Source organism: Ruditapes philippinarum, unplaced genomic scaffold, assembly GCF_026571515.1.
Source record: "Ruditapes philippinarum isolate M1 unplaced genomic scaffold, ASM2657151v2 ctg1386_1_1_1_1, whole genome shotgun sequence".
In the NCBI taxonomy this organism is placed as follows: Eukaryota; Metazoa; Mollusca; class Bivalvia; order Venerida; family Veneridae; genus Ruditapes; species Ruditapes philippinarum.
The window spans coordinates 126,376-140,575 of NW_026862840.1; the positions used below are offsets into that span (position 1 = coordinate 126,376).

A 14,200-nucleotide genomic window follows, 5' to 3' on the forward strand; every position below is an offset into this window, starting at 1 on the left:
AAATGTCTGGAACCAAACTTCCACATTATAACTTAGAGTCATAAAGCATAATTATAAGCTAAATAGTCATACAATACTTTTTTATTATCAAAAATAAATTCTAAGTAATCAAATTTGCAGCTTGAATACAAAGTATAGTGTAGCACCTTGAGGTTGAAGTACCTTCTTATAAATGGTATTGATATATATGTTTGTTTTTAAGCGAACAGCCAGTAAACATTTACAAAAAAATAAACATTGGACTACCTAAGTGTGTGCCAGAATGTTGCACTTAAAATACAATAACCTGTTCACATTTTTATAATAAAATATCACTTTAGTTAATGTCACAAAAGTGACTACATTTAAGAAATGGTGGAAGAGCCTGAACATTCACATTTACAAATATTTAGTGGTGTTGAACGTATAAAATGAAAATATTTAGTAGTGTGAAGAGTAAATTCTATGACGTGTAAAGATAATTTATTTTATTTAATACTATTTTACATTTTCACGCTATTATATGATCCCTCACTGCTAAAATATTAGCTGAAATATCATTTATATTCGAAAATATTGTAATATTTTAAAAATAATGTTATTTTTAAAACATTAAAATACCGGAAGTTGACTTTGCTCAGAAAAATCCAAAATGGCGTGGCAGCCAGAAGAAAACGGTCTCGGGCAAATTTTACAACTGTTAAAGGAGTCTCAGTCACCTGACAATGCCACACAAAGAGCTGTTCAACAAGTATCCTTTGCGTTAAGTTTGATCTCTTATTTTTTGTCATATACTTCTTTGACAATTTTCGTTTTGCCGCACGAAAATTGCCTTTATACCCACGTGCTTTTGAATTGGGGGCAAAATGGAAAAGTTTTGTGTAGTCTACAACCCGCATTTTTAAATGAAAAACACTTAAATATCTACCAGTTATTTTTTTGTTTGTATAATCAAGTGACATGTAAGGTATTTCCTTGGTAGTAAAATATTTATTAACGAGTTAAATTCATGATAAATTATTTTCTTGATTTTTTTTTTTTCTTTTTTTTGAATGGAAGAAACGCAAGAATTGTCTAGTTATGAGTTATACGGTATGATAACAATGTAAGGAAAGTTTTGTTCAATTTTGCCAATTGACTTTGTAACCAAACTATTTAGCATGACTTTTAATGAAAAACATGAAAATTAAGGGACACTTCTGTAGAACGAGTGTATATCAAAATCCCCTTGATCATAATCCCCTTGGTTGAAAAATGACATAGTGATCGAAATCCCCTCAACAGAAATGACCGGGTGTTCATAATCCCCTTGATGGATAGTCAAAATCCCCTTGGCAAAAATGATGGGGTGGTCAAAATCCCCTCAACTTGTGAAAAACAACCCCCTTTACTCAAAATTCTTTTTCCTTTGATCTTTTGTCACTCCAGCTAAACTATTGTGTTACATAAAGAAATGTTGCAAACAGCAGTTACATTGAGTAGAGGAAAGAGTATGGAGTATACTTTAGCAATATAATACAGGTTATTTTTAAATACTCCAATGTTGTTAACTGCAATTAATAGCCTCATTTTAAGTTATTATCTGGAAAGATCTAAAGCTAGTGTGCAACAAATTTGCCTTTAAAGGTGTTTATCATTGCAAAGATTAATTGATTGTTTGTTACATATAACTATAATTGCAATGATTAATTATAATCAACTATCATTTATTTGTTTGTATTTTACAATTTTCTCAGCAATAATAACATCAATAAAGGGGGCCATTATTAACTGGCTGTGACAAACATACACCTTTTAATTGTTTGTATGCTTTTCTCTTTTTTTTCAGCAATTCTTGAAGCAGTTGGTTCTTAAATTCATTGAACTAAAAAGAAAAATAAGAAAAGAAATTTCCCAACCATTTCACATTATTTGAGGGGATTTTGACTACCCACTGAGGGGATTATGACCACCCCTTTATTTTTGCCAAGGGGATTATGATAACCCTGTCATTTCTGTTGAGGGGATTTCGATCACTATGTCGTTTATCAACCAAGGGGATTATGATCAAGGGGATTTTGAGCGTCTCCCCTGTAGAACAAGCATGCTCAGCTGCTGGTGAGTCTGATTATGTGAGAAGCATACTAAATGAAACAATGTTTAAGTTGCAACAGGTGTTGGATATAAAATTTTATCCAGCGTGATTCTGACATATGATAAACCAGAGTATTGTATTTATTATGTTTTTCATTTAAAATAATACATCAATTTGTAGATAGATATTGTATTGTTGTAGAACATTACATGGAATACTTGGCCAAAAAACAGATATTTCTAAGTTTGTTTAGTATCAGATTTATAAAATTACTAATTTTTAGAATGCTTATCAAGCTGTTTTTGGAAAATTTTATACATGATTTTCTAAAAATGTACTTTCAATTTCTAAATTTAGACATCAGTCACTTTTTGAAACATACAAGTTTATCAGTGGACATAGGCTATAGATAAAAGAAATGGCAGGCCCAAAATAATTTATCAGGGATCCTTCTAGCCCTGAATTTTAGGGTGAAGTGCTCATTATACAGAGAAAATAAAAAGTGAGTGCTAATTTATAAGGTTGTTGATGATTTTTTGTCATAGGATAGTTCATTGGAACAACTGCAAATAAAAATTTCAAATACTTGTTTTTACATGTTCATTTGGGTTTCTTGCCCCCCCCCCCCCCCCCCCCCCCAGTTTTACATGTTTCATTTTGGGTTTGAAAAACTTTCTTGCCTACTCCAGTTAATCAGCTAGCAAGATATCAAAGACACTTCTTTTTTCCTGTACAACCATTCTTGCAGACAACAGCGAAAATCACAGGATATATCACCACTAAGTAACAATGCTGATAGAAACTCATTTACATATCCAATTTTTCACCAATTGTCTAGACAATTGTAAACATCAAAACATAACCAACTAGGCTTACTGGCAAATTTATATGATAAGTAGGTCACCAATTGGTCCTGATAGGTGATATCCAGCAGGGCTAGAATTTAACACTCGCAAACTCGCAAAATGCTAGTTGAAAAATGATTTTGCGAGCAGGCTTCGCGAAAGTTGCCGGACCGTCTGACATGTCCGGCAAAAATCAGGCCCGTCCGATTTTTTTTTCCGGAGTTCCGGACCTTATGTCCGGTACGAATACCGGGATATATCCAAGACCGATCAAGACCGAGTTTTCTCCCTTGATTAAAAAAATGTAAAACAAGTTTTGATTCGCCGTTTCATTATAAGTGTCCAATACATATGACTGTCAATAACCAAAATGACGGTGTTACTACATTATTACGCTGGCGCTACGCCCGGCAAAAATCGTAAACTATCCAATGAAGAAAAAAAAGCGAAACAAAAGGAATACGAGTCCAGGCGCCTGCCGAGAAAATTTGTGGGTACCCGGTAAATGGAAAAATGGCTGCTTTGATCATGAATGTTTTGATTTCCAGACAGAGTCCATCCACAGGTGCTTGAAACAAACTTTTTAAAGTTTTATATGGGCTATATACTATATATCTTTATATACATATATAGACTGGTTATGTAAAATATTTGATTATGTGACTAGCGCCTGTGAGTCCATCAATTTTGGATAAACTAATGTTTTATTTAAAGGAATAAAATTGTGTTGCAAACCTTTAAAAGTTGTTATGTCTTTAAAAAAAACAACACCAAGGTATTACCATATACATAATTATATTTGGGGAAAAAAAATTCGGTCAGACAAAAGTTCTTTCGGTCAGACAAGAATTGAAAGTTTGTCTGACCGAATGTCAGGCAAATTTTTCAGCAGTTTCGCGAAGCCTGTGCGAGTTAGATTTATGACTACTCGCAATTTTTTGCGAGTTGAAGAAAAAACGGAACACGCTCATGAGGAAAATCCGAAATATAAATGGGGCGTAATATTGGCAGGTAGCCGAGTTATAAACTAACGCGCGCACTTGCTGTCTGGTTTACATTTTCTATACCTTAACCTCGCTTTTAAAAAAGTACACAAATTTAAACAAGTCCAAATGTCATTTTGTCAGTGTAAATCAAACGTGATCGGAATAAAATGTCTAAACGAAAAATAACAAACTTCTTCCCACTTACTGAAGCAAATGTGTCTTCCGATAACAATAATCTGAGTACAGAAGATGATTCACAGTCTATCAAAAGAAAGACAATCGGACCTTCAGTGAAAACGGTTAAAAAATGGGAGAAAGAACTGCACGTCAGTCTTACGTACGAACTCGATGACGATGGAAATGTTGCCAAAATATTTTTGTTGTGAGCATAATCCAGACCAGACATCGTCGGTATGGCGACAATATTGCATTATTATTTTTTTTACATATAGATTGACATTTGATAAGAATCCCTGTCCCCTAAATCAAGTTTTTGAGTAGAAAGTTATGTTGCTGATTCGTACCCCGAGCAGTTCGAACTCGTCCAAATAAATTACAATTTTAATTTTGTTATTCTCTAATTAAAAATCATTGTGGTAAAAAGTGCTAGTTGAATTCAGATTTTGCTAGTTAAAAATTTGTCCACTATCAAAAAATTGCTAGTGGCCAAAAAAGTTAAATTCGAGCCCTGAAAAATTCCAGCACTCTGCAAATGTGGGATTTCCTAGCTAATCCCCTGGTACAAACTTTTACTGTTACAGTTTCACAGTGCACTACTGGTTGCAATAGATTAGTCAAACTGTTGCGTTTATTTTGGAAGCTGTATTAGTGAAAGTTTGTTTGTACCCCTGGATTAGCTTGGGAAAATCCAAAATTTTCTTAATTCTGAAAAGAATCACCTAATCTGTTTAATTGTTGTTAATTGATTGACAGAAGCAACGATGTCACAAATTAACTTCAAACATTTGCCTTGTTTTGCTGATTTACTGACCAGTAAAAATGGGTTAAATAGATTGTTTTGAAATAGACAGAGCCTGGACGAATCTGACACTTGGAAAATTAATGAAATTTTTTCTAAATGAGGGTGACTTCATTTTACAAAATTACAGAAATAAAGAGAGTAAAAATTACTGTTTCTTCCAAGTTGGCTAGAAATAAGATCTCTGTGACCCATTTTAAAGGATCAACCACAGATTTGTCATAACCCTTAACTTAGACAGTCAATGTTAAGGCAGAAAACCTCCAGATAAATAAACTATAGTTTATTTAGATTCTTTTTCTTTTTTGTTGTTCAAAAATTTAGAACATATTGAAATGTTGAAATGAGCAAAAATTTAAATATAATGTGGCATTTACACAGAAAGTTTATATTATGTGTTTAAGGATGCATATGCTAGAATAAAAAAAGTTCCAAGCTGAATCAAGTTCCAGGATTAAACAGTGTCAAAAAGTTTGAAAAAGAATTTAAGTGATTACATATATGTTGAAATCATGCCTCTTTTTCAATTTGCATGTGTCTCAGGCAGGGAATATTCATCTACAATAATTACAATAATAAAAAGTCATGTACATTGTAAGGCAGTAACAACCAACATAAATTGCTTAAAAATGTAATTAAGTATGTTTAAATGTCTCCTTCAGTAATGTTGAGAGTACAGGTAGTTAATGTATTAATTAATAATTTCCTTAATGAGTAAACCAGAAACTGGAAGAGTTGAACAAGTTTCCAGACTTCAACAACTATTTGATTTTTGTCCTCACAAAGTTGAAGAATGAAGGTGAGATACTGTCAGAGATATTTCTGTAGATTTGTGATTAAAAAAAAACAGTTCCTAAAGCTTGCTTGACTAGTTACAGTTATAGGCTTTTCAAAAGGCCTATGTAAATTTTTCAAACAGCTGAGGGGTGCTTTTCTTTGGCCTTTGATTAAATGGAAAAAAGTTTTATAATTCTGAACATATTTTTTCTACAGTAGTTTATATACCTGTGCACATTTCGTGATATGTTTGTCTTGTATGATTTAACTGAATCCAATATAACATTATAAAAAGCTTAAAGGGGGTGTTGAAATAATTCTCAACTATGTAATGAAATATTTAGGGAAGTTTATCAAAATGATTCACTTCACACTTTAAAATAAAACAATTTAGGCCTTTTTTCACAGATATGTTAAGGGGTCCTTGAAATAATACAGTATTTTTTTTGCAGAAAATATGAAAAAATTAAGTAAATTGAATTTAAAGGGAAAACTGCATGATTTTCCAGAATTTTTCAGCAGGAAGTTGTATGCAGATAGTCCCCTCCTATAAGCAATAGGAGAAAAAAGCCCTGTTATCCACATTCATTGAGGTCTAAAAGCCGAAAGACATAAAATCTTAAAATCTTACAAACATATTAATTGAAAATGGATATTTAGTAGAATTTATAGCCCTGTTTGAGTTAAAGCATTTAAACATGTTCATTAAACGCTAAACATTTTAAGGTATTTTGCAAAATAAAAATGATAATACTGGAAAAAAGAGTGAGCGAATGATTTGAAATTTTGCGCTCAAGTTATAGGTATAGAACTTCATCATAAAGTTTAATATTCTCTTAAAAAATATTTCCAGCCTAATCAAGTGGAGTCCCTTTAATTGTTTTCATCAGAAGTACATAATTTAATGGCAAAGACTGCAAAAAGTATAATTGTATAAAACAAATAGACATGAAAATTTTGTCTGGCATTGCAGATGACCCAACAAGATCCTTGAGTGGATTAATCCTGAAGAACAATGTACGAGCCCAATTTGAGAAGTTCCCTCCTGAAGTTGCCTCCTTCATAAAGTCAGAATGTTTGAACAGTATTGGCGATCCATCCCCACTGATCAGAGCTACCATTGGTATTTTGATCACTACCATAGTGGCGAAGGGTGACCTTCGTAACTGGCAAGAATTGTTACCAGCACTATGTCAGTGCTTGGATTCAGAAGATTATAGTGTTTGTGAGGTAATGAATTTTAACCTTTTTGTGTGTAATATTGTAATGGAGCATGCCTGTAGTGTAGATACATGCCTTATGAAAACTTTAAAATGTTTTTTTATGTCCCCACAAAGTGGGGTGCATATAGCGTTGCACTTGTCCGTCCATAGGTCTGTATGTATGTCCCGAAATCTTGTGAATGCAACTCCTCTTAAACCGGATGGCAGATTTTGCTTAAACTTCCAGGGATGAACAACCTTAATGTGTAGATGGTAGTCAAGGAAGGAATTTTCGCTGCGACTAAATTTAACAGAATTAGGGCCCTTTGTTGATTTTTTCACTATATACTATGTAGAAATTTTGTGAACACAACTCCTCTTAAACCGGATGGCAGATTTTGCTTAAACTTCCAGGGATGAACAACCTTAATGTGTAGATGGTAGTAAAGGAAGGAATTTTTGCTGCGACCAAATTTAACAGAATTATGGCCCTTTGTTGATTTTTTCACTATATACCATATATATGTTGTCAGTGGGGGCATCTGTGTCTTTTGGACACAGTTCTAGTTTAGATCATAAAAGTATTACCAGGTGTTTCATCATCATGAAACATTGTCTGGTGAACCTGTACATAAAGTGCGGTTGCTACCGTCTGTTTTCCTTATATGCACTAAGTAAAAAAAATTTTTTTTGACATACAGCTATAAAAAATTTGAACCATATTCGTGGTTATAGAACAGAATTGAACTCTGATATCAATTGATATACATCTTGACTTAGTGACCTACTTTTTATTTTTTAGATATAGCTATGATATTTGGACCGTTTGTACAGTTAAAGATAAAGAATAGATTGCTTTAATAGTTGACCTATATTTTGACCTAGTGACCTACTTCCAAATTCAGTAAATTCTGCTGCATTATCACAAAGTTTCATTGTTTGGAAACAAAAAATAAACTACTTCTGTTCTTGCTATTTAATTTTGTATAATAGGGTGACATAGCATTTTTGTTACAAATTAAATCATGTTGTAGTTTGATTAAAAAAACAAAACAAAAAAACCCAAATACAACTATATTAAGTTAATAAGAATATCTAGAAATGGGCAGCTTTATGATAAGGAAAAGGTAAAATGCAGATTTGAAATACAAGATTGCTATTTTCAGTGTAAATGAATTAGGAAAGGTGGTTTTAGATTTAACAATGCTAATTCATGCCTCTTGTAGTGTTAAATAATAATATCCATTTTCCCTCCTGAATTAATGAAGTAATTCTAGAATGATAAAGAAAGTGTACAGGGATACCAGCTTGGGTTTTGATAACCAGGTTTATTTCAGTTTCCTAACAAAGAAGATATTTTACCGACACCGATAATGATACGAATATTTTGCTTATGATACAATATTTTACTTCAGTGAAAGTTTGTGATCATTTGAGAACTAGAGTCTTTTCTTTGTCAAAGATCAGCCAACCGATTCAGTTATTTTACAATTTCTGTAGAAGTAAAAGTTTACTGTGTTAATAATGATGAGATAAAAAAAAATACCATGTTATGCACAGTTGAATACAGGATGTGTGTATACATGTTAATTGAATATAAAAAAAATGAAATATTTACCACAAGATACAGTCAAACTTACCTGAAATGAACAATGGCCAAACAGTAAAAAGGTGAAAAAATTAGTTTCAAAGTTGGTTTTTTTTTTTGCATTATTAAAACATTTGTGATAAATGAACTGGATAGCAAATGGTGGGCTTTAAGTGACAAGTTTTATGCAGAGATTATCTTTAGCAGAGTATTTAACTTTTAAACTGCTATATTTGAGATTAGCCTTTGCCAACAGAGTATCTGAACATCCATGAAATCTGACCAGGTTGACGTATGGCTGACTAATTTTAAATTTTATCGTGATATTCCTGAAGTTAATCATGTGCAGTTCTAAAAACAGAAGCTGTACAATTCCATATAATATAATCTGAAGGTTAAGTGTACGCAGCTATTGTTGTTTGATTAGTGGTACCATATATTACATGTTTCATGACGAGGCACAGCTATTTTGAAAGCTACGTTTGTTACAATAGTTACAATAATCTAATAGAGATAGATAAATGTCACTCTTAAGAAGTAGAACAAAACATATGATCACCTTTTCAATTATTCAGAGTAGTTTATTATTATGTTTTAAAAGTTTTCAAGAACAGTCCTTTACAAATCTCTCTTACTTCAAGAGGAATTTATAATAAATTTTCAAAAATCATGTAGTTTGTTGGCATTGGTAGATCTAAATAAGTTATAGGTCTGTTGCTGTTATATACGAACAAGAAATCAATTCAAAAGGTACATGATATTGTATGTCTCTAACATGCAGAATTGTTTGTTACATAGAGAAATGTTTTGTTACATGGGGAAATGTTTTGTTACATGGAGAAAAATCTCCATTTATATATATAGATATCTCCCTGTGAAACCAATTATTGGGGTATTGTACATTTGAATAAATACGTAATGGGACACAATAAAAGAATACAATAAAAGTGATGAATTATTCTGTCATCAAAGTCTGTAAATCAATACCCATTATCTGGCTGTATTTATTTTACAGTTGGTGAGGATTGTATTCTCAGATCACCATCTCAATTTTTATAGTGTTTTTCTGCATAGTAACTTTGTTGTTTCATATGTTATTTCTGGGGGAATTTAATTCTTATGGGACACGCTTGATTATGTTTACATTCTATGGGATGTAGTTTAATGGATTTGGCACTGCTTGATTCAATTTCAGAGAGACTAGTAGTCCTGGAAAAATCAATGAGTAACACAATGCTGCCATAAATTATAACATCTATCCAAAAGAAGCCAGTTAAGTAGACAGAAGACCGAAGGAAAAACCAATAACAACGAATCTCCTGTTAGCTATTGTTGGGCTGAATCTTTAATATTTTGTCACACACGCACTCTAAGCAATAGTAGAGATTTATAAAAATCATATATTTGCTAGCCAAAATACATGATGAATTGTGTTATAGATGAAATGAATCAAAAGGCCCTTAATATCTGCATGATTAGCATCAAACTATGTCTTTGAGCATAGACTTCATTTTAAAAGGTGTTTTACTTATGCATTTTACAGGGAGCATTTGGAGCTTTACAGAAAATTTGTGAAGACTCTGCAGAGGCCCTGGACAATGACCCTTCACGACCCTTGAATGTCCTCATTCCAAAATTCCTGCAGTTCTTCAAACAGCCTAGTCCTAAAATCAGGTAACATAAATTTTTAAAAAAATATTCCAGTGTGCTAGTGCAAGATAATTTTGATAATTATAAACTAATTAAATTTTATTTGTAAGTTATGATTAACCCATTACCAGATATATACGCCTTTCTACGCCTTTTTCCCCCCCCCCCCCTTTTTGCTTCCTCAAATGGTGAAAAAATGCCTAATTTAGGCCCCAAAACACTTGTTTTTGTTTAAGAAATATTGTTTAAAAAATTTAGCACTTTTTCCGCGTGGCCCCCCATCCAAAAGATACATCAGGGGGTTGCCAGGAGGGGGATGTGCCCCCTTTTGTTTGGGGGGTTTGAAGGGGGGCGGAGTCCCCGTCATCGCCAAGAAAATTTTGGACTTGTGGGAGGCTAAAAATGGCCCAAGGTCGATCATAAGGTAAGGTGTAACCAGAATGCTGAAAAGCCTTTGACTCTATCTCGATCCATTGAGAAGTGGCAGCACTTTGAAATCAATTTTGATGGAAAAAATCAACGCAAAATAGTGATTTTTGGCAATTTTGAGATGTCCCCTCGTTGCCATGGTAACAGGAAATTTCAGACTGAGCATGTTGTTACAAAGGCAATGGTCCAGTCAACATTTGTGCCAAGTTTGATTAGTATTGAAGCAGTTTTTATAGTTTTATAGCAACTTGAACTTGTAACGGGAGACTTTTCAATGAAAACAGCCATTTTTCACAAAATGCTCATGGGGTAATGGGTTAATAATATGTGTTATAAATGAATTTCTGAAATTTCCATGTCTAGCGAGATAAAGATGTTGTTGTTGTGTTTGTTTTTTTGCCAAGTTTGCTTGAAAGGTAATTTGTGAAAAATGAAGATCGAAAAAAATCCTTAAAACAACCAAAACGAAACCCCTTCCACAAATCTGATGTTTTTCTTCTGGCTTTTCTTCTAAATTTTTAGTTTTATGCACATTGAAGTTAAATGATTAAATAGAACTTATTGAATGTTGTTAATTATATAACAATGTTACATTATTGTTTCAGGTCACATGCTATTGCCTGTGTAAACCAATTTATCATCAGTAGAACACAGGCCCTGATGGTACACATAGATGCATTTATAGAGGTTTGTGCTTCAAAAAGTACTTCCTAAATAAAATTCTTTGATATGATTTTGGTGCTATCATTATTTGCCCTAATGTACACTATTTTAGTGATGGTACTTCTGTATATTTTTGAAGTAATTGTTTTAATAAGTGAATGATAATTATAATTACTAGATGACATAAGATTTGTGCAACCACACAGTTTTCTTAGATATTGACGTAAATTTTATTTCCAGTGAAGTTATCCTGGAAATATTATAGCTATAAGTCATCTGTCCAGATCAACAAATATTCTGTAAATTTTCTGTGACAACTAAATGAGGTACAGAAGGCAACTAAGGCTAGTTCTCCTCCAGTTAAGTTGGGTCCCCTCTTAAATATTAGTTGTGATTAATGGACTGAAAAAAAAACAACTCAGAAGAAACAAGTTTAGAAGTGTTAATTGATCATTTAATAATTGTATATAAATTGTAGAACTTGTTCTTCCTGGCGTCTGATGAAGATACAGAAGTGAGGAAGAATGTTTGCCGTGCTCTTGTAATGCTGGTGGAGGTCCGAATGGATCGATTGATGCCGCATATCAACAGTATTATAGAGGTTAGTCTGATTAAAGGCACACTATGCCTTAGAAAAAATAATTTCCTTCTTTAAAAGGATAAACATGAGTTTATAACGTATTATATAATCGTTTTAGAGCATGTGGGATGCTAATCACCTGAAGGTATTAGGGCTGAATGTGAAATTATTTATCATAAAGTCAAAAAATGTAAACAAAGTACTATCCTGAAAAAAGATTGTGCATAGTCATAATGTCTTACATGTAAATTAAACTTATTGCAATATTTGTAGCTCATTCCCAAGACTTGTTTATTAAGATGTGCAGGAAATTAGAAATTTAAGAATTTATTTATTATATTCAATCAAAACTGTTGCCAAATACAACAAACTGTGGTGGTAATTTCCTGTACATTCTTTTCTAGTTGTTACTTGTGTACATGATGGCTTTATGAAATGACCCCATTTCTTTCAGATTTTTAAACCCCCTGAGAATCTAATTATTTGTTTAAACATCAATATTATTAAATGCACATGAAATTCAGAATCTGAATATAAATGATATATTTTTTCTCCACTAGTACATGATGATGAGAACAACAGATGAAGATGATACCGTGGCTCTGGAAGCCTGTGAATTCTGGCTATCTCTGGCAGAACAGCCCATCTGTAAAGAGGTTCTTACATCACATATAGAAAAACTTGTACCTATACTTGTTAAAGGAATGAAATACAGTGAAATTGACATCATACTTCTAAAGGTAAGACTAAGAAGATATCTATTTGAATATAACTCATCATTTTAGATACTTATTTTGATAGTTCATTCTTCAAAGTGAAGTTATATGATTTACTTGAATGATAAAACTTTGGAAGCATTTTGTTTTCTGGGGAAAAAAAGAGTGATTTTTTATTATTTTACTGACTTTTGTTCATGTACAGTATATTGAACTGGCATATAAGTAGAAATATCAGTAGGTTCTTTGAAAAAGGAATATTGATACTTGACTAGTAATGCTTTCAGGAGTAGAAGTTATTTTGTATGATAACTTGCATGTAAAAGTTCATAACTTTATGAACCAGTGTGATTTTGCTTAAATTGTGGTGAAATGTTTGTGTTATATGAAATGATGATTCAGTTTGCACATGAACAAGATGAGTGTTTGCTGTGTATTCGTACTGTCTGATTTATACAAGCTTGTATTCTTTTGTACAATTTTTACCTCAATAACTTTGAAATTTTCTGGGCCATGATTGAATGAAGAATAAGGCGAGACAAAAGCTATGATAATAATCAACAGAATTGTAATTACATTGTGTCTAAAGTTGGAGTTTGATTAAGGGTGTAATGATTTTTTGTCTGATGATACATAAAAAAGTACATAATGAAATGGTTTAAAATTTTAAATTACCATGTCATAAAAAATGTAAATTGCAAAAAGGTGCATGTTCTTCCATTATGACAATTCATTTCTCAATTGAAATTTATGCCAATTTCTCACTGTTTCTCACTTGATTGCTGCCAGTGGTCTGTTTTGATGACATGGATGCCATGGTTGTTGTGAAAATTGATGTAATTTGCCTCTTGGATATGCCATTAGGAAGATATACAGTCCAATAAAAATGGTAACAAATTGGCCTGCAAAACCAACCTGTGGCCCAATAATTTAACACTAAATACTAACTTTGGATACAAAGTGAGGTGTAAAGTTGTCACTTAATATGAATTTTGTCTACACAATATGGCCTTTATTATTGTGTATACTAACTAAGTTAGGTGATATGTTGTAGGGAGACGTTGAGGAAGACGAGATGATTCCAGATAAAGAGTCGGACATTAAACCTCGGTTCCATAGAGCCAAGTCTCATACACACAAACACCAAGACGGAGAAGAGGTAAGCCTTATACTTATTAATATTGTCGGCTCACCTTGGCACATAGTTCTTAAAGTGAGGCTTTAGAATCATCCTTTGTGACACATTGTCTTTCATGTGTAGTCAAATTAACACGGGTAACTCTCCTTTTAAAGGTCAAAGACTTGATCTGATCTTAATTATACTTTTGAAGAATCTTTGTTTAATTAACATTTTGAACATAAACAGATACTGAAAATAGCTGATTTTTTGTTTAAATTTAAATCAAACAAAAACATGAATTGCTGTAGAATTGTATGTTTTTTGTGAGTACTGAGGGAAATTCCCAGCCAGATGGTGGAAGATCTTGAACACTTTCCAGTTACTGAAAGTTTGATAAGGTCATTTAGGAGTTTGTTGTATATATGTATAACTGGAAAGTGTTTTTACCACCTAACCTCTATTGTCACACTTGCGCACAGCAAAGATGAAAAATTATACTGTAGTTTTCACTTTATATACATCGGAATAGCATTTAATTTCAAATTTGATCTTTTGTGGCTTGTATTGTACGCAGTAAGTGGCAGTGTCATTTAACCACATAATGGTAATATT

The 14,200-nt window shown here is 32.5% G+C and overlaps 1 protein-coding gene across 1 annotated transcript in view; it reads left to right on the forward strand.

The window, feature by feature from the left end:
• The first annotated feature begins 570 nt into the window (after positions 1–570).
• Positions 571–14,200, forward strand: part of LOC132720370 (transportin-1-like) — a 28,154-nt gene continuing 14,524 nt past the window's right edge. The window contains exons 1-8 of the mRNA XM_060704498.1: positions 571–730; positions 5,587–5,662; positions 6,614–6,870; positions 9,974–10,104; positions 11,115–11,196; positions 11,651–11,773; positions 12,313–12,492; positions 13,523–13,627. Of these exons, the coding sequence (XP_060560481.1) occupies positions 632–730; positions 5,587–5,662; positions 6,614–6,870; positions 9,974–10,104; positions 11,115–11,196; positions 11,651–11,773; positions 12,313–12,492; positions 13,523–13,627 (1,053 nt within the window). The 5' untranslated portion in view covers positions 571–631. The remainder of the gene's footprint in view (positions 731–5,586; positions 5,663–6,613; positions 6,871–9,973; positions 10,105–11,114; positions 11,197–11,650; positions 11,774–12,312; positions 12,493–13,522; positions 13,628–14,200) is intronic.